This window comes from Anser brachyrhynchus, assembly GCF_964034855.1.
Source record: "Anser brachyrhynchus genome assembly, chromosome: 16".
Classification (NCBI taxonomy): Eukaryota; Metazoa; Chordata; class Aves; order Anseriformes; family Anatidae; genus Anser; species Anser brachyrhynchus.
This window is the reverse complement of record NC_137734.1, coordinates 5,388,005-5,412,971: the sequence shown is the minus strand read 5'-3', so window position 1 is coordinate 5,412,971 and position 24,967 is coordinate 5,388,005. Positions and strand designations below refer to the sequence as shown.

General features: G+C 45.8%; 1 protein-coding gene across 1 annotated transcript in view; it reads left to right on the top strand.

Annotated features, from left to right (window-relative positions):
- Window positions 1–294: 294 nt before the first annotated feature.
- GNAS (GNAS complex locus) overlaps window positions 295–24,967 on the top strand; it is a 151,928-nt gene continuing 127,255 nt past the window's right edge. The window contains exon 1 of the mRNA XM_080558160.1: window positions 295–683. Coding sequence (XP_080414286.1) covers window positions 437–683 — 247 coding nt within the window. The 5' untranslated portion in view covers window positions 295–436. The remainder of the gene's footprint in view (window positions 684–24,967) is intronic.

Genomic DNA, 24,967 nt, shown 5'->3' with positions numbered 1-24,967 from the left:
ATCAGCTCTCTGACAGAGCAGCGGGCAGCATCCCCCCCGACTCCCCAAAGGCGGGGATGTCACCCCAGCTCCCAGCTTAGCTGGGGGGCGACTGAGGGGGTAACGGGGGCCGTGAGGCGTGCACCGACCGACATGATGGGGACGGAGAGACGCCGTCCCCTCGCCTCACACCTCATCGCCCCCCCCCCCCCCCCCCGCAGCACCGGCGGCCGCCTGAGGGCCGCTCCCCTCACAAGATGGTAGCCATGTCGGCATCACGTGCGGGGGCCCGGCCGCCGAGGGGCGGGGAGGGGCGGGCGCGGCGCTCGGCAGCCCCGGCCCCGCGGGGCCGTTTAAGAGCCCGCCGGGCGCCGCCTCGCCCTGCCCGGCCCGGCCCGGCCCCAGCCCGGCGGAGAGCATGCGGTAGGGGCGGGCGGGAGGCCGCGGCACCGGCAGCATGGGGCTGTGCTACAGCCTGCGCTCCCGCCTGGCCGCGGCGCGCCCCTCGGTGCCGTACGGCGGCCGGGGCGAGGCGGACCCCCCCCCGGTGACAGCGGAGCACGGAGACCCGCAGGTGCGGCACCGGCTGCGGCAGGACCTGGTGGCCAAGGAGCGGGCGGACAAGAAGCGGAGCAAGAGCATCGACAAGACGCTGAAGGCGGAGAAGAGGGAGTACAAGCAGACGCACAGGCTGCTGCTGCTCGGTGAGCGGCGGGCGGGACGCGGCCGGCGGCTCCCCCCGTGCCCCCCGGGGACGGACCGGGGACGGGGGCTCGACATCGCCCGGTGGGGGACGGGGCGGTGGCTGCACCTCGGGGGGAGCCCCAAGGGGTCGGGGGGACCCCCCTCCAGCCGTAGGCGGCGCTGGGGGCCGCGGGCGGTTTTTCCCCTTTTGAGTTTTATTTTATTTATTTATTTATTTTTCCGTGTTCGTTCGTGTTTTGGCGTCGCCTCGCCGAGTGCTGGCGGCTGGGGAGGCGTCGGGGCTCCGAGGCTGGTCTCAGCCCCGCGGGGCCGTGCACCTGCCTGTGCTGCACGGCCGGGGGCTGGGCGGGGGGCCCGGGGCGAGCAGCCCCGCGGAAAGGCGGCGGGTGTGCCCCAGGTGCTTGGGGTGACCCCAACACACGGCCGAGCAGAGCCGTGCACTGGCTGTCAGGTAAGTCCAGGGGGCTCGGAAGTTCTTCCACTCCCCTTCCCTCAGCACGCTTCGGCTGGGACACCGACAGCACACACGAGTGGGTTGCAGAGCTCTGAACGTCCTGGGAGAGCAGATGTCACCTCGGGCTTCGGCAGGCGGCTTGGGAGCCTCCTGCCTGCTGAGGCTGGTGTGGTACCCCGTGTGATGAATGGGGAGGCTTGGCCCTGTTGGTTTTACTTTATTTTTTTTTGCTCAATATGTTCGTAGCCTGTATTTGAGGGGCTGAATTGCTGAGAAGCTTTAGAGAGCAGTATTGACGTAGTTTTATAAGTCTCGGTGCTAAAAGTTTTTTGGTGTATAAACGCAGCCCCTTGTGATGTGGCCGCAGCCATAGTGATACGTGGTTGTGAAGGTGGCTCCCCTCTTCCGAGGGGGAGGGCAAGCGATCCTTGTGCACGGGCTCTGAACTCCACATGCTGTGAGTGTATTGGTGAGAAATCCCACCTCTGACCAACGTGGCTCTCCTTACAAGAACAGGCTACATCATAGGTATTTTAGATCTTAACTTTTTAATTTATTTCAAGTCTGTTCTGCAGTAAACAAGTGCTTGAAGAAGGAGCTGTGAGAATTGATGTCTTTTTCTTTGTAGATTAAAAGCAAAACAAGAAGACTAATGCTGATGTTAATCTGCTTGCCTGTAAGTCAGGAAGGCTATCTGATGGGCTGCTGCATTTGCGCTAGGCAATATTTCAGTGGCCTGTTTTTTTTAACATTGCTTCTAGCACGTTGTGCCATGGCGCTGCTTTTTGCAGAAGTGACATTAAACTTAGTGGGTTAAACAACGTATCCTAGCGGTTTGAAGTTATCCATAGCGAAGCCAAAAGAGAGAGTATTCTTTGTCAAAGTACTGATTTATAAATCTGATGGATATGAGTCAGTGTTATGCTGGCAGTGGTTTATTATATTTCAGCCTGGACTTGAATAGCAGGAAGTCACTTCTTGGCCCTCTTGTAAATCTTGGGATGCCTAAGAGACCCATTTCCCTGCGCCTTGCGCAGAGACTGTCAGTTCTCTAGTTAGCTTCCTTCCCTTGTTGCGTCTCCCTGTATCCCACTTGTACTGTTACTCCGTGAATTTTCTATTTCTAAACTGGATCAAGAAGTTTGGAGTGTGGTTGGTTATGCTTTATGCACATCTGCAGGTATTACAGCTGTAGCTGAGCATCTCTGTACTGAGACATAGCATGCATGCTTATGGATTACACCTGCTAATTGTGCAGGGCTGTAAAATTGACCTGCAATTGAATGAGGGGGCAGGAGCTTGGGTTTAAAGCAGTGACTGAGTCTTCTTCCAAGGAATAGAGCTATGGTTGGGGAAAATAAGCTGAAGGAGTGCAGACAAGGGATATTTTCTTACCTGGCACTACAAGCTCAATGGCAAAAGCTTCAAAAGGTACTCATGGTTTCTTGCTTGTGCTCCCAACTCTTTAGGCTGATGTGTTCCTGTAGGCACAGAGCAGTGGTGTGAAGGGCGAAGGACACTGCAGGTGGCTGCTCTTTTTTTGGGGGAGTGACAGAACTTAAATGAAAACTATACCAATGCTTCAGGTCTGGTCTATATCCAAAGCTAACTTATCTTTAAAGTATGCCTGCATTAGCTCACTGCAAACATACTTCAAGAGCTGAAAAGCTGCACAGCAAATCCAGAGTTTACTCCTGTCACATGCTTGGGTATACAGAATGCAGTGAATGCACAGTCAGGTGTGTCTGTGCCTGGGTGTGTTTTGTTTTGTAGTGTGGATAACATACCTTAAAGCTATAAGCTCTGGCCTGTTACACACAGTATTAGAATGCTAGTCAGTGTGACTGATGCTTGATGGTCAGTGTTGCAGGTTTTTTAGACCTACAAGTTCCTCACTTTGTCAGAGCTCTCAGGGATGTGCAGTGCACATGGGTATCCATATGTCCTGTTACTTGATTTTTTTTAAGCTCTTTTTCATTGTTTTTCAACTGTTTTTTGACATCACAGAAATTAGGTGAATTACCAGTTCCTGAAACTTCTCTTAATTTCAGTGGGACAAAGGTTTTACACCTGCTCTATCTTTGAAGCAATAACGTGACTCCATACTTGTGGTAGTATGTGAGGTTTTTTTTGCATTGTTTGTGTGAGAGGGAAATGCATAATCAGGTGTAATTTCATTGGGTTTTGTTTAATGTGCTGTACGTGGGTGTACCAAGTCTCAATTTAAGACTCTGCTCATGATTATGATGGCAAGTAGTTCGGGGCTACTATGGTGTATTGGAGGGTGTTTTTCAGAGTGTGGGGGCTTTCTTATTTTTTGGTTTGGGAACAGTCTTGATCCTAAAATTGGAAGTACGCTTATGGGGAAAAGGATTTTAAGCTTTGCTGTAGAACAATTCCACTATGTGTGCGTCCCACTGGTGACTGTAATATGGGTCTTCCTTGGCCTTTTTTAAGACTTGAATTATAATTCATCTTAAATTTTGTTTTTATCATATAACAAATATTATATGAAAACAAAGAATTTTACTCCTGTCTCTGGGGTTTGAATGTTTTTGATCAGTTAGTATTTTTCCAACAACAATAAAAAAAAATGTCAGAAATGCATTCAGCTCTCCTGGTGTATGTGTTGCTTTGCCATGAGCTTCCTTCTGTTGTGTAGCCTGGTCAACGGTAAGAGAAGAACCTGCACTGCTCTGCTTCAGGTGTGCTTCCCCTCTGTGTATGTAGCTTTCCAAGTCCGCTCTCTCAGGCTGAACCCTCACCCATGTGAGAAGTACTTGTAGCTTATTCCCATAGAGAAAAGGGGACTATCTTTGTATGCCAATGTAGATGCATGCACTTGTCATCTGGGGTATTTAACTACAACATATTAAACAGTGTCTGTTCTGAATTTTACCTACATCAGTTCATAAGTAATTGTTAGAAACATTTTTACTTATAGGTACAAATATGAATATAGGCCATGCAAATTTAAAGTTTTTGTAGGGGATATATATTACACAGGGAAAAAAATGCTTTAAGAAGCTAGAAAATATCAGCATGAAGACTAACCGCAGTCACCCTTTCTGTGTGTGTGCTGCATGGTAAGCCCCTGGATAATGTATAATTAAAGACTGGCTTGTATGGTTTACATTGTATTTTCTTCCACAGGGCTTGTACTTCATTGAGTGCACAAGATGGATGTTGTGCAGTGAATGAGTGGCTATTCAATATTCTTATCCTCCTCGTACAATGTGTCACCCCGTGCCCTATTTATGACACGCCATCCGTACCCCGTACTGAATAAAGAACTGTTAAACTCCTCGTGGGCTTTTCTGCAGCCCTGATCACTGCAGGGACTGTAGTCTCCACAAATGTCAGTGACTGTATCTGCATGGCACTGCTGTGAAATGAGGTGGCATCGTTCTCCTGCTTTTATGGATGCTGGGGAGGGAAATAGTACCACAGAAGGACTAAGGCTAAAGCTGTCCGAAGCTGCCATAAAGCTTAAATGACAGATCTTTGCCTAATGCTAACTTTTCTCCATAGTACTTGGCTTCTTTTATTGCACTTCATCTGTTTAGAGCATGGATCTCATGGCTGTGAATGCTCAAGTCAAGCTTTGGATGCTCCAATTGCAATTTTGGAGGCGTGAAGCATGGCTTGGTGCCAGCGATGGGAAGCGTGTGTTGCTCGGTTTGCCGCGGTAGCGCTGCACCAGAATGAAGCTGGTCTGGTTCTGCAGGGCAGCATTTAATGGCATAACCCACAAATATCCTTCCTCATGTCGTGATTGATTCCTTACCTTGCTCGCAGTGAGGCGGTTATCCTGGCGCTGCTCTGCTTCCCTCAGGGACCGGGCGGGTGGGGAAGGCACGGCTGAGAGGAAGGCACCCAGTTGTACAGATAAGTGTCTGTTCAGGTGCTTGAAGAGATTCGCTCTCATAGGAGCTTGTCACTGCACAAAATAGTTTCATTCACTTCTAGATCTCATTTGTTTCCTGTGTCTCATGTTTTGTGAGCTGAAGGGGGTGTAAGCCCTGGAAAAAAACACATGATCCTTGTTGGAAGATATGTGAAAGACAGGAAAAAATAGGCTAAAACTGTAGAGAGGACCTGTATCTTGGCTTTTTCTAATTCTCGAAAACAGGGTTTCTGAACCTTAACATCTTATACCAAGTTGGTATTTAATTTCCTGTTTAAAAAAGAAGGAATAGGAAAACTAACAAATCCTGGACTCAACCCAATGGGATGCTTGCAAAGCAAGTGTCTTAGAACGGGCTGCTCTGCTGAGCAACCTGGCCTCCTGTACGCTGCGAGAGGCTCAGAAGGCAGCAGTACACAACTGTGCTCCAAACGGGCTGTCATTAGTGGTAAAGGAATTACAATTTTTTCCAACAGGGCTCCCAGTAATTACCAGATACTACAAAAACACTTGGACGTGGGAATCTGCGGCTTCCATCCGCTGGGTACTTTCCATTGCAGACATGACGATCCTGCTGTGGACACCGGGAGGTGGTATGCTAATTATGGGTCTGTCTTCATGATGAAGAGCCTCTGCAAGACAAGTCCTACTCAATTCTCACCACTGTATACAAAATGGGATCTATGGCATAGACTGCTGCCTGTTCAGCAGAGATATTCTGGATGTGGAGTGTGTTCACCCTGAACAAAACACCTGGCAAGCTTTGCACACCTTAACAAGGCTTTACCCAATATGCAAGCGGTGCTAACTCTAGGACCTGTGATGCAATTTGATGAATGTTCAGTGGACCTCGGAGCAATGTACTTTCTTCAGCACTGGCACCTCTATGCTTTAGATAACTTGGTAAAATAGTTTCTCTCCTGTTTACATCTTAAAATTTCATAGAAAGGAGACAGGCAAACTACTTACTGTTCTCTGCCTTTTTTTTCCTTCTTGAATGCTCCTGACCTTAACTTTTTTTGTACGATCTACACACAAACAAAAAAAAAAACATTAGCTTCAGGCAGATACATGGCATGGAAGTCTTCAGCCAGTATATTTAAAATTTGGCAAAGTTAGAGCTGCTTCAAGCAGGGTCTGGCAATGGGAGTTGTTAGGCAACCTACAGCAGCACTGCTATAAAAGTGTCACGATGAAGGACTGCTAATGGATGGCACACTATTGGTGCTAGGATGGTGCGTTCTGTACAGAAAGCCAAACTGCAAAATAATTGCTTTCACAGTTGGAACTAATGCTGAAGGGCTGCTCCGTGTACGTGCAAGCATGGATTGTAGTGGGGAAGGGGCTTGAGGGATCTGGGGGATTCCCTGATCCCTAGCACCCACCACAGCAGCATGGGTGTGCATCATCTCTCCTCTTCCCCAGCATGTAGGCAATGTCTGTGTTACTGGTAACCTGTATTTTTACTCATTAAATGCCTGGTGGGATAGAGATGATATGTTACTATAGAGAGGCAGCATTCATGTGTAGCCACAGACCTAATTTAAGAGTTGTATCAAAGACTTTTCCTTATTTTTAAGTGAAGACTCTACCCCAGCTGTGCTCTGGCTTTGCCTATTGTTCCATCTGTCCTTCTGAAGGAAGGCAGCAGCTTTTTTCTTCCCTCCTGTAGGAAGGATGGCAATTGTACCTACTGACATCATAAGTTTTCCCAACGCAGAGTAGGTGGCTATACGTCAGCAAACCCCCCCACATTTTTTTGCCTGCAGGTAGACTCACTTCGCACACAAGTTGATTGGAGTCAAAAGTGTGTTATTAGGCTCCATCCCGTGAATTTTTTTCTTTAGGAGTGGGAAGAAGACTCTTTCACTTGCGGTTTTCAGAGCAGGCAAGATTTCTTGATCAGTCCTGCGTAGCTGTTAGCTCCTTTTTGTTCTGCAGCATCTTAAATTGAACTGTCTCCTGTGCTAGGGTTTCTCTAGGTCTGGCGGTGTCATGGCTGGGAGTTGCTGAAGGAGAGCACCAGCAGCGAAGAAATGAGAGAGGAGAACTGAACGCAAACTGGTGCCTCCTAAAAGAGAACGTACTTTGAAAATAAATAAAAAAAAGAGACCAAGCGCTTCCATGTTATTTATAGTTCAAACTTTACTGCTGCAATAAAGTACAAGCAAAGTCCTTTTGTCTGATTCATGACGCACTTGTGAAATTTTTGGAGCATACAATAATGTGGTTCAAACTCTCCCCAGTTTCTCAGCATTTATTTTTATATATATACGTATATGTTGGAGCTGTGTTTGTGTTGTATGCTGCCTGCAAGAGGCACCTGGGGCAGCTCAGGAAGAACTGCCAGGTGCCTGAAGGTACAATACCTGGTCCAGAGAAATTTTTTTTGTCCTTTGAGATAGGTGAAAATATCTGATAGCTGGAAGGATGTGGCTTCCAGCTATGACAACTTTTTCCATACCTGATGTCTAACAATTTTCTTTTGTTAGAAGAATCAACCCTTGTTTGTATAGCTTCCTTAGGAAGGAGAGATGAGAGATGCAAAAATGTAGAGCGCAATCCCACCTTGACTCCAAGTGGATGCTATAACCTCATGGTCGTGCATGCTGTTCACATCCATGCTCTCAGCTTGCTCCAGTGTGGGATTTTGCAAACAGCACACATTTCTCAGGTAACCTCATTCCTCTTCAGTGGGTCACGGGAGACAAGGTAAAATGTGCAAAATCTTATTTACTGAGCAGTGGTTTCCAACCCCTTGCTAGTGGTGTGACCTGCTTGGTCCTAGTAACTGGCCAAAGAAGTTAGGGTTTTGTTCATGTGAGCTGTGGACCTTCCTCCTCAGATGTTCTGAACCTGCACACTTCAGCGGTAACAGAGGTTTGTGCAGCAACCTGGAATGACACCAGTGCCGTCCTGAAATCCTAAAACTGAGGGGGCTTGTGTGTGTTAATGTGCCAGTACAGCTTTGGAGGGTGGGAGTGGTTGGTATTTTGGCTAAAGGTGGTTTTCCCCAAACGGTACTCCTTAGGCTTCCGACGCATTTTCTGAAGATAGTTTGGGGGCTCTGCTGCCCTGACCTGCAGAGGCTGGTAGTGTAGTGCCTGCGTATTTTAGGTGGTCTCCTCAAGTGCTAGAACTACAAAGCAGTGCCACGGACAGGTGAGAAGTTGGTGGTACATACTCTAGAGTTTGACTGCTGACTGCCTAATGGCATGTTGGTCTTGGTCTGACCAGGACTTGGCCTGTGAATTATGATGTTTGCCATCGTTCTGCCCGCGGCGTTTGGCTTTTCTCCCAGGCTGTATCATAGTATTTTATTGGCATGTTTCTGTAGTGATAGTGCGTTCCCTGATCCCTCTGTGTAATGTCAGTGGTCAGAAACAAATGTAGGAACAAAAAATCAATGTTTTTTTCTGAAGAAAATCACTGGGAGGTAGATATCTTTAACCAGTGCTAGGTTTTGGTAACTCCTGATAAAAATGATGGTAATCTTGCAACTTATACTCAGCTACTTACCTTTCTAAAACCACATTTTAATCTGTATCTTTCTTTTATAGAGATATTTTGTATGTGCACACAGATTAATCTGTGTATATATGTATTTCCTAGCCATATTCTCATCTGCTTTAAAACATTACACATCTGTATCTGTAAAATGCCCTCTACTGAAAGGAGGTAGACGATGTTTTAACTTTTAATATTTGGAAGTGTTGTTGCTAAAAGCATATCTATTAGCTGTTTGTGTTCTCCTTCTTTGGCAATTCCTGTAACCTTAACAGAAATTCCCAGAAATAACTGAGTATTTCTGCTCTTTGCAGGGGAAGTGCTTAGGCTCTTTGGGTGGACCTCATAAATAGCTCATCGCTTCTGCAACATGTGGTTCAGCAGCATTGGACCTTGCAGTAGGAGCGGGAGATACTGGCACAGCCATCCCAACTACAGCGTTTGAATGGGCTTCAGAGGAGTCTTTGCACCCAACGGAGCTCCTTGTAGGGAACAGCAGCCCTCCTTGGCACAGGCTTCTGTTGTCTTTCCCATGCTGTCTGCTCTTGAACAGCCTCATGCAGGCAGCACCTCAGCTTCTGGTAAGATGCTGAAAAGTGTATTAGCCAGCAGTCCTAGCTTGATCCTAGCTTGATCCAAAACTGTAGTGTCAAAAAGAAGGTAATACTGAGATGGTCATCTCAACAGAAATGTGAATAGTTTGTGTCCCTTCCGTGTGCTGTCAATACCTGCACAGCTCAATAAGGTATATTCATATTCTTGGAAGAGAAACAACAAAGAACAGTTACTTCTAATTACATACAGCTCTTCCCTGTTTCTGTTAAATTTGGGAGTGCACTTATATGCATGATTTCATTGACTTTGTGAATCTTTCTAATTACTACAGTATGAAAAAGGCAAAGGGAAAAAGAGGCAATTCCCTGAAGTGAGGACAAGTCCAGATCTTTGTTATAAGAAAGCCCAGTTGCGGGCTTGTAAATCCATAATATTTTAGATATTTGGGCCTGAAAGGTGTCTTAAGAGAACTTGAACTCCATAAGCTTACTGTCATTGTTCCCCTGGTCAATGAGGCATTTGAGAAACAAGCCACTGTATGGCTTATAAATAGCACAGCTTAAGTTTTCTTAACTTCCTCAATTATGTTCCTTCTGCAAAGAAAATCCACAGAATCTGTCTGGGTAGCATTTTATAAGATTTGCATGTCACAAAAATCTAAGTGTTCTCTGCATTGAGGAATGTGGGGAAGGTGTTAAACAGATGTCAGAGTTGCTAGTATTTATTTTGCCAAGTAAAGAAAGGGGATGCTGAGGAGGATGGATCGGTTCCTAATTAGGAGAAAGATGCGGATTTACAATCTACGGTCTTAGGAGAACTGGCTAAACAGACTGTCTTTTTGACAGTGTGTTGGAAGTGGGGAAAGTACTAAAATTCCTGGGAAAACCCAGATAAATTCTGCTTCCAAACTGGAGGGGGGCTCTGGGAGGTTTTCTTCCTACTGGAGCACTATTTCTTCTCCTTTCTCCTGTCCTAAGCACAGGTTAACATTCTTGCAAGGAGAGATCTTCATATGAAAATCAGCGAGTGCCCCACACCAGTGCCTCCACACAAGGCTGAGCGTGGCGCTAGGCCGGCAGCGGGCTCGGGGCCTGTTTTTGGGAACTGAACCCAGAGGCCCCTGCCTGAGCGCGGCTTCGCGCAGGCTTGTTTGCACATTGCGGTGCTGCCTCAGCTTCACGACTTTGACCTCCAGGAAGTATATCGGGTTCAGTGGAAAAACAAATGAAGGGAGGGCCCAACCCTTCGCCATTCTCTGTGTGAACGGCCTGTGCGGGGATGGCATTTATCGCAGTCCCAGGGGAAGCAGCTGTGGGAGCTGCTTATGACAGCATCCCTGGGAGCTGCAGGTGATTTATTTGAAGGGTGGAATTCTGCCAGTGTGAGTGGGAAAAGTGGTTTTATGTGGATTTTAATTTTAAAGCAGTTTCAGGTGTGACCAGAGCCCTCACTGCAGAGCTTTCTTCCCCTCTCACTGTCCTGCGCGGGGCTGTGTTCCCACCCCTGTGCCCCACACTGGGGCAGTGCACAGATCTCTGCCTACCATGAGCTTTCTCTGCATTAAATTATAGGAACGCTAATCCAAAATAAGTTGCTTTTAAAATCTGAGGCTTGCAATTTGGGAACGTGCATTTGATTCTGATTTTTTTGGATTTCAGTGATACCTTGGCCAAGTGCGTTACTGACCACTGAAGGGCAGGTGGCATCAACGAAGGAGCTTCTAAAGCCCAGCGCGCGTGGGCCATTCAGCACTGTTATGGGGTGGTCAGGGCAGAGAGAGAGCAAGCACTGACTAGCAGTGCATTTGCAAATCATGGAGCAGACACGGCTGTTGTGTTTGCATGTTTGATGAACTGAGAAAAGCCCAAGAGCAGGTGACTCCAGGTGCAAGCAGGTGCCCCAAGCTCCACCTGTGTATCAGGCAGTAGATGGTAATGTTACCTGAGCCTCCAGTAAGGTTTTTTCTTATGTGCATGTAAGGAGAGTAGGAGGTATATGTTTTTTCCAGAGATTTTGATCTCCCTATTGTACTGCAGCAGTTCTGATCATGGTCTTGCTACCGATGAGCATTTTCTGTGTGCCAGCATGTGCAGCAACCAAAGGCAGATGGAAGGAATTCTCCAGGCTCCAGCTCTGCTGTTCATAAGAAAATTGTGAAGCTTTTCATCCCAGAGCAGTTAGCAATGTTTGTGGAGAGCCCAGCTCTGTTTTCTCATCAGTGCAAATTAAAATAACTTCAGAACTACATTTTTACTGTAAGTATCCTCTCTTTTTGTCAAGCCAAAAATGGCAGAGTTCCCTGGGGAACTTCTTCCCTGTAGAGCCTGGAAGGGCTCCATTTTCACCTCCTCCATCCTGTTTTGGGTGATGAGTTGCTGTGAGGCAGTGGAGCAGTGGGGCTGATGCCTGGTGGTTGAGCAGGCGAGGTGTAGCTGTTGCTTTCAGTGGGAGATCCAAGCTGCTCTGGTCGGTACCGTAGCAGTGCTGGTGCTGAAACTCCTTGCTTGGGCTCCGTATGGGGAGCGTGGTTTCCATCTATGAGACAGATGAGCTTACTGCAGTTTTGAACTTGTACTATTGCCCTGCACTGTTGGAGATGAGCTTCAGGCATCAAAGGAAGGCAACTCCTTCATGTTTGTTCTTTCTGACTCTTTAATTTTGCTTACAGTAGTTTGACTGGGACACTGACAGCTGTGCAAGCTCATTGTTTCCTTCCTCAGAGCCTGAGTTCTGCTGGCTTCTTGGGCAAAGTGCAGAGAGCCTGCCACCAGCAGCGCTCATGTGTCCCCGGGATGCACAGACCATGATGTGCTGTGGCTGTGCCCCAGGCCACGCTGGTCGCAGGGGGACCCGCGCAGAGCTGCTGCAGAATGAGAAATAGCTCCTCCGAGCGCTTGTCCTGCTCCCCGGCAGGCTGCCCTCGTGCCTTGCACCACAGCCTCTTCCTCTTCCCCTCCCTGCCCCCCCACCAAGCACAGTTTCTAGACTGTGGGCTGCGTTTGTTTGGTTTTGCATTTTTCCTGGTGGCTTTTATGCTGAAATCTCGGGATTGCTGGTTAGCCAGAGGGTTTCTGGAGCGCTGGGGAATTTGTGGGACTTCAGCTTTACAAGGGGAGGAAACGGAGACAGTGAGGAAGAAGGGCATGCTATTGTGAGCTGCCAGTCTGCATTCAGACCCTTTTTTTTATATAAATACCAGATAAAACTCTCTGCTTGGAAGAAAAATACTGCATAATATACTCCCTCGATGCTTTCCCTGCCTTCTCCCCACACAGGAAATTCATGATTTGATAGACCCAGTTTTTCCTCTGGTGATTAGAAACATAGAACATAAATACCTTTTAGTCTGTAAAAGCTCAAAGATAGTTTTTTTTGCTCTAAACCTGATTCCTTAACGCTACTAGTGTTGTAATTTCTCATTCCTTTCAGCTTCTGTGAAGGTTTATCGCTTGTCCATAGTATTTCATGCTACACCATCTAAAAGGTGGTGAGTGATGTAGGACTGAATTTCCAGGTATTTCAGAAGAATATGCATTTGTTTTAAATACACTGAAAATATTCATAAGGAAAACTTTCCAGTCTGTCTATCCACCAAACCAAAACCTGAGAATTTTTTAGGGGTTAGTCCTTAAACATGTATAAGTTGTTGCATCCAGAAGTGTCATGTGTACCACTATTGAAAAGTCAAAAGCAATTTGCAAAGGCCTGTTTCCTGATCAAATACATGAAATGGGTGAAATTTCATGGGCTTTGGATCAACCCAAAAACTTGTGTTGCAGATCTGAAAGCAGTCACAGTGATTTCAGTGGGCTTATTTGTATGAGTGAGGGCTCTCACCTGTGTGTTGCTGTTACTCTGTCCCCCAGCCAAGGCACGGTGACAGATAGTGAAATCATTCTTAATCCTCAGAGAAATAGCCAATTTAGTGTGAGTATCGCTATCTGGCCCAAACTGTAGTTTTACTGTAAAAAGGAATTTAAGAACATGTTATGTGAAACTTTCTCTGCCATCAAATAATTCTCTATTAGAAGGTTTGAGAATCTGTTGCTTCCAGCAGAGGTCTGAGCAAAAACTAAACACTGCAAGGACATTTACAATTCAGGCTTATTTTGGGAGGGGGATGAGGAAGGGCTTGATAAGTTATGCACTTGACCGCATGTAGTTAAAAATATTATTTGGAATATAAACTTCCTTGTCTGAAGACCAGCTTTATGCACTAAGTCAAAAAGTACAAAAAGCAGTTCTCTTCCTGGCCTCCATAAGTATACCTTAATGCTGCTGAATCCTGGAAATTATGCAGGGCATGCTTTTTAAATGTTGATTTTGACTGCTTGCCTGGGACCAAGTGTAAAGTCTTTCCAAGGAAATACTTAGAAGACTTGCAAAGAAACCCAAAAGCTGCTGCCAAACCTTAGTTTTTAGAAAGGGAGTAGGGGGCAATCTAGACTGTTAAAAACTTCCAGTTGTTTGTAATTAAATCCACTTCTTCTGTGCACAATAAATGTATACTTAGAAAAAGATCATTTTACATAATACTTACGCGGTTTACTGCTGCTCTTCAGCTGCTAAAAATCAAGCAGTAGGCCTGCTGTTTCCCAGCTTCCAGTAACCTTTCCAGACTGAAACCAGGAACAATGCGGCTGTGCCACCGCAGTGGCGTGTATCTGCTTTACCCAGTGGTGACACGCAAATCAAGCTGGGGAATCCTTTTCTGCTTGTGAACCATCTTTCCCACCTAACTAGCTGAGATTTGTTTTGGATTGACAGGGATGGGAGCGAAGAGGAGATAAAAATATCCCAGCCACACGTCTCTCCTCGCCAGCGGCAGAACCGCTCTGTAGCTTTGGGGGAAGCTCTGGGGCTACAGGAACATCTCATCAGACTGCCGCCTTCCTTCAGGGCTGGCAGGAGGCAGGACCACGAAATCCTCACCGCTCTCCCCACCCTGACTATGGTCTGCCACAGTTCGTTCAAGATTGTTTCATTTCCCTGCTGTCTTTCATCGGGAGGACTGGAAGTGTGGGGTGGACACACCAGCAGCTCTTGCTGACAGCTGTCCCTCTTCCCCAGCAGCATTCAGGAGATGCCCCTGAGGCTGAAGCAACTGCCAAACCCACCAGAAAGCTCAGCACAGATAATACCTAGCTAGTGAAGAAAGAGGCCAGAGCTTGAGTGAGGTTTTGTGTGCCCTTGTGCAGGGAAGGAATGCCACCAGGCTGAGGAAATGCAACAGATTCATGATGCCTCTGCTTATGGCCTAGAGAAATGATTCGGTCCAGGCTCCGGAGCAGTCACATCCAGGCTTGTTATTGTTGGTTAATGCCAAACATCAAGTTCTGTTTGTGTATGTACACATTTGTTGTGGCTGCAAAAGTGCCACTGCATCTTTCAGCATAGGCACCTATTTCACTGAGTGCCAAAAACCCTCTGAGTTTCACTATTAATGAAGTTGCATGTAAAGCTAGGTCTTCTCCCTTTGCTCTTCATATTGTGTGTTACATGCACAGACGTGCAGCCCTAACCAGGAGTTGAGTGTGTTTACCCAGGAGATGAATTTTGTATTTACCTTTATCAAGGAGGGGATTTTTTACTAGGATGGTGTGGAAAAACTGTCACTTACCAGGTAGGTTGCATGAGTATTTGGGTGTTGGGTGCTGTGAAACAACAGATACAAGGAATGGAAAAAGCAGAGAGGAGCAGCTGAGCAGTATTATCTAATAAATGACATAAAAAAACCACGAAGCCCTGCAGAGCAGATTTGTTAGGATTTGAGGTGAAAATCTGAAATCCGTGTTGGTTGCTGAGATTATGCCCCAGCATATGGCAGGGAATGTCACAGAGACGTAGAATTAGCTGCTAATGATCTAGACACCTCTTGAAAACAGATGTCTGTAGTAGTCATAACTATGTGTCATTTAATTCAGCTGAAATCTGGATAACTCCGCAGGCTCCGTGTGGTATTCAAATACTTGGTGTCTCCATTTCCCACTGATCTCACCTGGTACAGACCACTTTTTTCTTAGGAATACTGCTGAAGTAAATCCATTTGAAATTGGAACCCCAAATTTGGGAAATCATGGTAAGAAAGGTGACGTTAAACAGCGCTAATGAAGAGCCCGAGAGGCAGCCTGGGGTGCTACAGTCATCTTTTTGGGCAATCCCACGTGTCTGCTTTGCACCACAACAATATCCTGCTGCTGTTGCTTAAGGATGGGCAGTATTTGTGTGCAGTTTCTTTACAGAGGATGTTTTACTGGTAAATTTCTTGAGGACCATCCAGATTGGGGGAAGGAGGGACGGGACAGGACACCAGCACACTGTGAAGCCCCCTGTAACCGTTATTTCACAGCACGTGGGTATCTTATGTCTTTGTTAACGTGTTGCTTGATCAGATTCTTGTATGAAATCGATCTGCTAACTGAAGCTGCTTGCAGTAAAGTGGAATTTCCTAACAAAACTGACACCATGTCAGAGGAATCCAAGTGAGAATCATCATGAGGAAAGGTTGGTGAGTATCGGGTCTGCTCAGAATTAATAAGGCTGTCTGTCTTGTGAACTTTCTCTGGATTATACAACAACGAGGAATTAAATTCCGTAACTGATGCTGCTGCAGTTGAGGAGAAGTTTGTGGGTTTAAATGCGAACGGAGGCAGAGAAGCAGTGTATTGTTAGTGGTGTGTGCTTGTTTCTTAGCTGATGCCTGGCCTATACACATGCATATGCGTCAGTATTGTCACATGTTGCTGTGGCTAGGGAAGAATGCAGGAGATAGGAGAAAGCCACGTATGAATGGAATACTCTATCCTTATACCTACTTTAATACCAAACTGTAATTTGTGTTGAGTTTTCTAACACTGTACATGTAAAAAAAAACCCAGGGGTCCTAAGAGGAACAGTTACTTGACCAGACCGTGGATCATACCTTGCTGTGTCACAGCCTTCGGACTGCTTGGAGTGGGCTAACAGCGATGTGTCGGTGTCCACGGGGGGGCACGTTCACTTCACTGCGTGTTTCCAGTCAGGTGGTTTTGGTACACCCTTACTCAGCAGGCCTCTGAGCTGTTCTTTATAAATACCTGACTCGTCCTCTCCGTTGTATAAAGTGTTCAAGTCTCTACCTTAGGGATGTAGTTTCCCCTGGGTTCTCTCTGGGGTTTGCGCATGTGCTTAAGATTACTTAAGCAATCTGCTCTGATAACACTCGTGCTCTCCTTACGTTACTTTGAGACCCTAAGAAGCATAACTTAGCACATCACTTACCTCAATTTGTCATTGGAAGACATCTTCCTACATTTGGAAGTCTTTATTGCTCCTGGCGGGGGGGGACTTTATGGTCACTGTTATTTAGTTCAGATCACCTTTTTTCTACCCAGCCCTTCATGTTAAAACTTCCTTTTGGACTTCATCTTTTACAGTAAAAGCAAGACCTCAGTCTCGACCTTTCTTAGTAAGTCAGATCCTTTTGACCTGGCATCATTTGTGTTACAAGGCTTCGCACACTGCAGTACAATAATATTTTTCTTGTGGTGCAGTGATCGACGCTGTAGACACTGTTCCAGATGAGCTCATTTTTCTCTAAATTAGCAACTGTCTTAACATATATTTTCTGTGGCTTCCAAACAATTTAGCAGTACTTGAAAGAAAATGTAATTCTGAGAGACTTCAAGACCAGCTTTCAGTGGGCTGCCAGAAACTTTTTTCATTAATTAAATTTACTTGCGCAGACAAAACAAGTTTGTTAGTATACTGCATTTGCATTTTGAAGTTGCATCTTTAGAAACTGATTGAAAATATTAATACTCTCTGATGTACCTTTCTCACAGAATAGTTTTCACACAGGCTTATTTATTAATGTGGGGCTTAAACTATGGCAAATACTGAAATATTTCATCGCATCAAGAGCAGAAAGCCCAGTTCTCTGCCACTATGGATACCTCAGTATATCATCCCTTCTAATAAGGTGTCACCTTAAATGGCCTGTGGTTCTGAATTTATGCTTAAGTTGAAGGAAGCTGCCCCTTAAAGCGCCTGGAGTTTATGGGACCCCCCCATGGGATAAGGATATAGTTCTTAGTACAGATAGTCTTGCTTGAGTGGCAAGAAAAATTAAATCAGACTGTTATATTGGAAAAAAAAAAACATGAGTGTTGGTCACTTCAAGAAAAGTGAAAATTAGTCTTGTACCACCAGTAGTCAGTACGGAGCCTAGATATAGCTACTTCATTTTTTTTCTATCCCAGGCTTCTAAACATCTGTAGCTTTGATTTACAATCATTTTATGCAAATTAGTGGCTTTTTTGTTATCAAATCGCTATTTTGGTAATCCACATGATGATGAAATTGTATTCTCAACTCGAGAGAGCTCCTGTTTTGTTTTCAGAATGTCAGTTTCCAAGTAGTTGGACTTAATTTATTCCAGAGGAATTCCAAAATGTTGAATGGTTATTCATGTAATACTACTGGCATGGGCAACAGCAACTATTAAACGTGAACCTGGGTTGTTTCAAAGTCTTTTAAGACACTGGGATCTGTCTGCTCTGCTTTTAAGGCTGAGTTTACAGTTTGGTCCCATGTTCTTCTCATAGTTGTTTTTTTATATAAAGTCTTTCTAGGATGGGCAGCTATTGCCTGATTCATGATTACACTGTTTTGATGAAGAGCCTCATACAGGGCAGTATGCAGCAGGTCAAAAATGATAGCAAAAGACCTGGACAAGGCGCTGGGCAAGATCTGATTCTGAGCAAGAATAGCTCTTTGTGCCTGTGCTGAGCGTGTTTTGTGTTGGAGCACAGAAGTGTCTTACCCGCGTGTTAGTGTGGGGCTGAGAGGTGCCACTGGAGCCGCCGTGTCCCCCGAGGGAGGGGGCTGCTTCTGTGGCTGTGACTTTGGGGTGGGAGGGATGCCCAAGGGAACACGCTGGCGGTGCGTGAATGTTTGCTGTCTGTGGGGCAGTTGGCTTCATTTTAAGATAATTTTTCAATGGAAAATAACTGACTGAACCTACCACAGTAGTGAACTAAATGTGGTGTAAAGTTCACATTTATATTTTTTTTATAGCTCACAGGGTCTAATCTTAAAGGTTTTTAATAGGTGCCAAATGTTCTCAATAACTGTCAAAGTAGATTATAGATGAGTTTGGTTCTCTTTTTTTTTGTTGTGCTTTTTTTCCTATTCTGTATGGAGCAGGAAACATGAGGCATCTTACTGGCATTGTTCCTAGAAAGTTTGAGCTTAGATACACAAGGTTTTCATATGTATTGGTAAAACGCTAAGTCTGAAGCTCAGCAAATGAATATGCTGGCCATTTACAGAAGATTCCAGCTATGCTGGTTCGGCAGGAAACGATACGAGATTGAAAGATTTCCACCCCCGCCAAGCAGAGATCTTGCAGTGCGCACACAGCTGATCCCAGGGAGCAGCTCGGCTGTCGGTCTGCCCGTGGTGCCAGGGAAGTGGCACAGCATCAAGTCGCTCCGAGCCTCCCCATGGCTTCAGTGAGCCAAAGCTCGAGCGTAAAATGTGCTCCTCTGGTTTCCAGAGATCAACGCTGAGATCAATACCTTGCCACAGCTAGAGGATCTGTTAAAATTGGATATGCGCTGTTTGTTATTCCTGATTTTTAAAGCTTAACTCTTACTCTTAATTAATCACAGAATGATAGAGAAGAAAGGATTAATTCATCATCTTTGCAGACAAAAAGTACTTTTCTCAGTTACTTTGTACTCTACTTTTTGTTTGCTTATCTTTTGTTGACAACTGTGGATTTATAGGTCAGCTTTCTTGGATTGCTTTCCCTTTGACTTTGCCCTGCCTTTTTACAATTGCAGATGATTTTTGACATGTAATTAGTAGTCCCTATGTGAATGCATTTTTATAGGACTGATGTTATAGTCATCTCTAAGCTCTGGCAAGCTAGTCTGTATACTTCAGGATGTGTTGCCAAGCACACCTGCTTTGCTGTATTTCTGCTTTCTTAACATGATGGTCTGACACTTTCTAAAACACCAATAAGGATGTTTTAAAATATTAAATTCTTAAGGACACAGCTGTTGAATAAAATGATGGGGAAATACAGTGCTGCAGGAACATTAGAAAATGTTGTGAACCATCTTTTTAGTCTTCAGTGTTTCCTTTCATTCTTTTTCTGTTAAGCAGTCAGTATTAATAAGAAACTCAAATGTAGCATAGTCTGGTTTCTTTCTTCCCCCTCAAAATATCTATGTATTACTTGAGAAAAAGCACGTGATACTTTAAAATCCTGCAATGAAAACTATTGAGCATATTGGCCGAAATGGAGGAAGAGCTAAATATGGAAGTGCTGTGATTAAAAACAGGAATATTATCAAATGCAGCGCTGCACTGGCAGAACTTCTGAACAGAATGTTTTTCTCAGGCTGACAGTTTGTAACTTCAGTCAAAAGACTGTTGTTCCTGTTTTTTGCCTGTTTCATATTGGAGCAGGGTTAAAAAAAAAAAAATGGGGAACAAACTTAGTGAGTTCAGAAAGAACTGAAACATGACTAACCGTGGAGCATGTATGTGTCTGATGCTCTCTTGGGGTAGAACTGTATGGCTGGATCTCGGATCTGGCACTGAGCATCCCAAAGTACACAGCAGCAGCCTGCAGGACCCGCAAGAAGGAAGGTGGGAAGGATGCAGTGGAGGAGGTAGCAGGTGGAAGGTGAGGGAGGGATGTGGGTTTCTGTGAGGATCAAAAAGTCTTTGCAAGGAGGATGCTTTTAAAGGCCGGGGAAACGAGCAAAAGGCAGTGTAGTCGCCCTGCCCATAAGGGACTACAGCGACCCATGTTTCTCCTTTGAGACAAGGTGGTGCTTGAATCTTCATCCCTTTTTTTTTTTTTTTAAGTTTCTAGAAGACATTTTCACGTTTCCAACACTTACTTCCAACACTTCACAGAGAGCAAGTATGTTATATGGAGGAAAAAAATAATCTGAAACTGTTTTCTTGTCCTCTTCCTCCCCTGTCCCCCTTTATCACTTTGTGTGACTATTAGGAAGGACGACTAGGTGCTAACCTTGAATGGTTAATGTTAGGACTAACTTCTGCTCCTTGTTTACCAAAATAGCAGGTCCACAGTGTAACAGCAAAAATATACGTGTCAACATGGGTCAGTGATATTTTAACAGAAGACTTCAACTCCTATCACCGAGTGGAGGATTTTAGGGTGAGTTAAATTTATTGCAGGAGCGCCCTCAAGTGCTACTACAATTTAAAGGTCTGCTGGTCTCTCCCACAGGACACCACTGGGGGTTTATTAGCTGAGGCTTGATTCTTTAGCACGTTTAGCCCTGTAAGAGCATGTGCATTATTTTGATGTAACTTCTAGTGCTCACCAAAATCTGTGAGATTATTTTAATAGCAGCATGGAGTAAAGTGTGCTGGTTCTGGGGTTTCTTTTTAAACTGCTCTGTGGTCAGGAAGGTTTTGTCAGGACCGGTTCGGTGGAAGTGATGGCAGAAGGAGTGCTGGGTGGAGGAGCTTTCTTCAGGCAGGTTAGTGAAGGCCATGTCCTGCACGATGGTTTGTAGTTTAAGGTGCTAAATGTCAGCAGAGCCACGTGCATAGCTTTATAAACCATTCTTCAGCTCCCATGGCTGATTAGCATAGGCTGTGGACGTAATGGAGCAGAGTCCTCTCCAGTGTGACTTGTTACCTTAACAAGGAGTCTGGATTTAGATGTGGAATTCACTGTCACTAGGTTCTGGCATGACCTTGTCTGATAGGTGGTGGGCTTTCAACCGAAGTGTTATTTGCAATGGTGTAGAACTGTGTGAACGTAACTGAGGCTGTATTACTGTTGGGCAAGGACCCCTAGCCCTTCTTACTGGCCTGCAGGTTTTCTTGCAGGCAGAATTCTTCGACGTGGCTGCAGTAGGGAGCGCTGGTGACAAGCTTGCTCTTCAACTTCTCGGCAGTAAAGCTGCAGTCGTTCCCAAAACTGCAGCATCTGTTTCAGCTGGCTGATAGTGCTGGCTGCGTGATTTCCGTCATTCTCCAGAATCCCTTTCTGTTGAGCTCTCTACCTCTTGTCTCCCAGCACGTATGATCAAAGCAGGTCAAGTCAGCTTTGTTCAAAAGCAAAGGCAGAATTGCTGAGTGATGCCAGGGTGTCTGAACAAGCGAATTTAGTCTGAGAGAATGATTCCGCAGGGGTAATACAATCATAGTGCCTAATAATTGCCCAGATCCACAAAACGAACATTTGAGGCCTTGCTGAGAGCAGAAGACATTGCTTATAATACTCCCACTGTAAAAATAATGCCCTTTCCTCCTAATTCTTAAGGGGTATTTTTGTAAAGATTCTTCGAAGAGTATTTTATTCCTTGCATGTACTATTCAAATCTGTATTTCAAATCTGTATTTCATGGTGTCCTTTTATGTGGGTTTCTCCAGATCCAGAGGGAACAGTGATTGCAATAGTGATAGCAATCTGTGGAATGAAGAATTGCAACATTTAGGCCATATCCACTCTTAAATATTTGAGTTTTGAATGAGCATTTCTAGAGAAAAGGAAGAAAATAAGAGGTCAGAGGGAAGAGAATGTAGAAATCATTCAATTATTTGACTTAAGAGAAAAATAGTGACACATTTTTAAAATAAACAAATCTAAAAGGTCAATGGCTATGGGGAGCTCCAGTAGCCCAGGAACACCAGGGCTTTTTTTTTTCCTGGCCATTTAAACAAGGAAGTCTTAAAGCCTTTGTCCCAAGCACTGCTCTCAGCTACACATGTGCAATTTCACACCGCTCCATTGTTAGGTGACCTCGGGCTGGTTTTGATTTGCGCAAAGAAATGACTGCTTTTTTCTTCCTGGAAGCTTCACCACCCTGGAGCAGTGCTGGGAAGGGCTGAGTTACTTGATTCAGTCCCTGTTATGGCTGTCTTGGTGCTCCCTGGTACAGGCTGGAGGAAGATACTCCTAAATATTACAGGTAGATTCCCTGGTGAGACACCCAGCAGTCTCCTTAGGTGTTCTGAACCAAACCACAAAGGTAATGTGTGAAATGCTGTGCATTACCTGTCTGTATGTAGGCATAAAAGATGCTAAATTTGTGTTCATGGGAAAGCTGTTGTCTTTGTTTCATTTTCCCTAGTATAATTTACTACTTAGTGTACTTTTATCTACATAGACAAGTTTATTTCTGTCTTATTACATTTTAGTCCATTTAAGGAGTAAAATAACTCCATACCAGAAGGAATTATCCAGCGTAAACACTGGGATAACAGTTCCATGTACCTGGAATCCTTAACGCTGCCCTGTAATCCTCCATCATCACAGCTAGAGATGTTAGATTTCGGTCATTTCTGAAGGTGAGGTGCTGAGTCCCATCCTAGCAGGGGACACTGGCACGTGACATCTGGAAGGAGCAATAAATAGCAAATGCAAAGGGGCGCTCCCAGAACGAGAGCATTGGCAGAAAGAGGAAAGTGCAGGGCAGAAACGGTTTCCAGGAACATCTTCCAGTGTGGATAGATACAACAGTGTGTAACAGCATGTATTTTCCCAGGAGATACGTGTGCTCTATTTTTAACTCCCCTTTCCTTATGTCAGGCCATAGTTAGGTATCTGTGAGACATTGACTGAGATCTTGGCAACACAACCCTCTTACGTGCCTTACCCCAAGCAGGTACTCCTGACACCAGCAATGGCCATCAGACGTGTGTCGGAGCCAGCACAGCTGCAGAGGACATCACCACCAGCCATCACACCCTGTGTTACAGGGACTGCTTGCAGTGCTGCTTTGTTCTCTTTGCATCTGCCCTGCTGTGGCCCTCCAAAGGAAAAAAAAGTGGCATCTCTACTTGTTGAATACGTGGCAGACCTCCAAGGGGATCATGGCCAGGGAGTTTGGTTTTGTTGGCAGAAGAGGGGGCCAAAGCTGCAAGGACTAGGGGGTGGATGTCAGCTTCAAAATGGAAGATGGTGAGAACGGGAAGGTGCCAGGGAGGGGAAGGAGCAGGGGAAAAGGCTGGTGGTGTTTGCAAGCTGCAGGAGCCCCCCCACAGGGGGGCTGTGGGGCTGCAGCTGCTGGGGTGGGGACCTGCGGGCTCAGCACCTCATCAGCAAAATAACCCTTGCGGTTGCACTTGGAAGAAGGATGTCCGATGCTGACGAAGGCACCAGTACACGTAGATGTGAGCATGTATGTGGTGTAGTCACAGAGGGGAAATGTAGCCTGAAAGCTCCGGCACAGACGAGATGTCAGGTGATGTGGTTTCCCATAAAGAAACCAAAACCAAGAAGAATGGCAGAAAAGCAGCAAATAGGGCTGTAAAGAATAAATGTAGGTAAGGATGTTGCCAGCTGTTCCAATCAATTGTTCTCCAGGTCCTACCATGATTCTTACATTTTTCCTTGGAGCTGCAATCCATGGCATCCTGCACTGAACTCTTGCTGTCACTCCAAACAAACCGTGTTCCTTGGCTCTAAAGAGTACTGAGAAACATCTAAAGTACCTGAAAGACGCATAACTGGAAGGTGTATTTTCCTTTAGGTCCCATAATTTTGGGAGGGCTTGACTCTATTTCTAAGCATCTAGGATTTGCATCTTTGTGATAAACTGTGCTAAAACAGTGATGTTTGCCAGCGTAGTCCCGCACCGTAGTTTTTGTTACCGCTGCTGGGCGATGTGTGACCTGCCGTCCTGCCTCTGACCTGGGCCTGGTTCTGCGACAAGAGACTAAAAGCAGGAAACGTGTGCCTCAAAGAGGAAACTTTAAAACATTGAAGCTTGTTGATACTAGAAGGGAAGTGGCATTCGTGTGGCACCTGGGCTCTCTAAGGGAAGGTGTGGCTTCCACTGAAACGGGCATTGTGCCTGGCCCTTGTGACTTCTCCTTCAGTTCCCGAGCTGTTTACACTACACGCGCAGCTATGAATCCTTCACAGGTGCTGATGGAAATTTTTAACATTGGATTCAGAAGATGTTAGTACTGGTGAAAGAAGAAAATCCCCCATTTTTAAAACTTCCTGTGTGAACAATTATTGCAAATAAATCCGTGCATTTCTGCCTCGGGCAGTTGAGGTGCTGCTTCTAGGCCAGCTTCAGCGCTGGTTCTGGAATCGCTCTCCAGCCCAAGCCCAAGAACCAGGCCTGGAGTGGTCTACGGACAAACTGGGCACCATTTCCAGCCGCTTTTAGGGCCACCTCCCAACCCACTTCTGGAGCCATCCCCAGCAACCACCTCTGGCTGCCATCCGAAGGTCGCTTCCAGAATGACCACCCAAGCTGTCCTGAGAGCCGAGCCCGCAGTCGCTCCCATGGCCACCTCTGGTGCGATTTCCAGAGTCATTTCTCGATCGTGTCCCGAGCTGCCTCCACAGCCCCTTTGCCATGGGTTGGGGCACACTCCTGCCCCGTGCCAGGGCCGCCTTCCCCTCCCGCACCTCCCTGCTCCCATGTTCTGCCAAGCAGGGCACGGGGCAGCCTGTAGGGCTTAGTGTGGTTTTTTTTTTACGCTATTTTATTTTTTTGCACCCCTTATCCTGATCTCCCCTGGAAGCAGCAGAGGTTTCAATGTGTGCTTTGTGGCAGCGGGGTTGTCTGAGCCCTTTAAGCGCGAGATGAGCTCAGGTAGAAGGAACGCAAAGAGCTCCTTTCATCAGCCAGGGCCCCGCCAGCGGCTTCGGGGCATGTCCGGCCAGTTATAAATGGATCATGTGTTGCTATTTTTAGCCAAGAGAGGATTGTAAATATAAAAGGGTATAAAGTGCAAAACTTAGCAACAGTGGCGTTTGTTTACTTTTTCTTTTCTTCTTTTTTTTTTCCCTCTCCCCTCCCGGTTGGCAGGAATGCGTTTGGAGAGGAATGAAGTTGAAGCAGGAGCTTTGCTGGGTG